This window comes from Cebus imitator, unplaced genomic scaffold (genome assembly GCF_001604975.1).
Source record: "Cebus imitator isolate Cc_AM_T3 unplaced genomic scaffold, Cebus_imitator-1.0 Scaffold1, whole genome shotgun sequence".
NCBI lineage: Eukaryota > Metazoa > Chordata > Mammalia > Primates > Cebidae > Cebus > Cebus imitator.
The window spans coordinates 8,608,028-8,609,698 of NW_016107316.1; the positions used below are offsets into that span (position 1 = coordinate 8,608,028).

Below are 1,671 nucleotides of genomic sequence, written 5' to 3' on the forward strand. Positions count from 1 at the left end.
TTGGCATACAAAATGGCCAAGCGAGGATTCAGCTTGATGGCATCTGTGAATAAGTCAATGGCTTTCTGCAATTCACCATCATTTAGGGCTTCAATAGCAACCACTTTCTTATCATTTGCCTGATCTATCATCTCCTCTGTTATCTCTGCATTTTCATCTCCCATTTCTTGAGGGGCATCAGTGTCTGGTTCAATCACACCTTCATTATCAATTTCTAGATCACTTTCCTCACTTGATGGTTCGTCTGCCTTTACGTCTTCCTCTACCTTCTTACTATCAGGTTTTTCTTCCTTGGCGTTTTTTTCTGATTTAGCTTTCTGAGTAGCAGGTGGTATTTTACCCCCCATACTCTCCACCCACTCCCTCAGGAAGTGCATTTCTTCGGTGTGCAGAATGCTTGGATCCTGCCTACACATCTTCACAAAGGCCTGAAGCTCGTTCACTTTGCGGGGGTCCATGGTCAGGAGGTGGTGGGCGAAGCTAAGGGTCTGCGGCCCGCTTCCAGGCCGAGGTGCTGGCTTGGCGTTTATCTGTTTCCAGCCATTGAACTAGAATGGAGGAAGTGGTGAGTTAATTGTTATCAAGTGCATTATAATGGTACTATTTTCTAGTTGGAATCCACCATTTTTATGTCTGATTCTTGATTATTTTTCAGGAACTAACACAACAATTGGCACATTTTTTAAGTGAAATGTGATTTATTAAGCCTGCATGTGAGGAGCATGCTAAGTGCCAAGATGTCAGGCAGAATGTCACAAGATACTGATAAGTCTTCCAAAGATGGAAAAATATTGCTCAAGAGAAATACTCTTAGAGAATAAGGTCACAGTGGTAGGCTGATTTCTCTATTGATAATGTCTTTAGATGACAGGATGGTAAAAGATGGCTGAAATTGAGAGAGGACTGTGAGAGAATGAAAGTAGGATAATGTTTGCTCCTAACTTTTATCAGCTTTGCTCAAAAAGATATTCTTTAGTGCTCAGCCAGAGATATGCATAGCCATCATTCTATGTGCTGGCATGATTGGTGTCTTATCTCTGAATTAATCCAGAGAGAACTATAATGTGCAATGGCAACTTGAACATCCAATCTTAGTACATATATCAAGGACATCTTTCTATTTATGTTGTTCAACTATGCTTGAAACTACTTTTCATTAAGGAACTTCACAAAGACTGACTCACAAAAGAAGTTGCGTTTCAGGCAGTGCCACTTCCCTGTCACAATTCACCATTAACTTTGGTAGAACAGCTTGCATTTGCTTCAGTGGGTCAGACACACCTGGACTACTTTTGAAGGAAATGACAATTTGTCTTTCTTTGTTCAGAGATAAAGAAAACCCCCTTTAAATAGATTCACAAGAAAAAGTTGGGGAATTGGTAAAACAACCCTAGGGTTTTTGGTTTAGTTTTATTGAATTTATTTCTCAAAGGAAGCTGAATTCTAGATGGAAGTCTTGTCACGAATGTCCTTTATTATTATTAATTATTATTTTAATGAGCTGTTCAGCAATGCAGTCAGGATAGACATTTTCAAAAAGCCTGAGCTAGCAGAGTGTGGTGGTTCATGCCTATAATTTCAACTTTTTGGAAGGCTAAGGTGGGAGGATGGCTTGAGGCCAGGAGTTTCAGAACAACTTGGGCAACATAGAATGACACTGTCTCAAATAAA

The 1,671-nt window shown here is 40.0% G+C and overlaps 1 protein-coding gene across 1 annotated transcript in view; it reads right to left on the bottom strand.

Annotated features, from left to right (window-relative positions):
- LOC108301558 (hsc70-interacting protein-like) overlaps window positions 1-520 on the bottom strand; it is a 6,558-nt gene extending 6,038 nt beyond the window's left edge. Inside the window, exon 1 of the mRNA XM_037737836.1 lies at window positions 6-520. Within this exon, the coding sequence (XP_037593764.1) occupies window positions 6-458 (453 nt within the window). The 5' untranslated portion in view covers window positions 459-520. The remainder of the gene's footprint in view (window positions 1-5) is intronic.
- Between the last annotated feature and the right edge of the window lie 1,151 nt (window positions 521-1,671).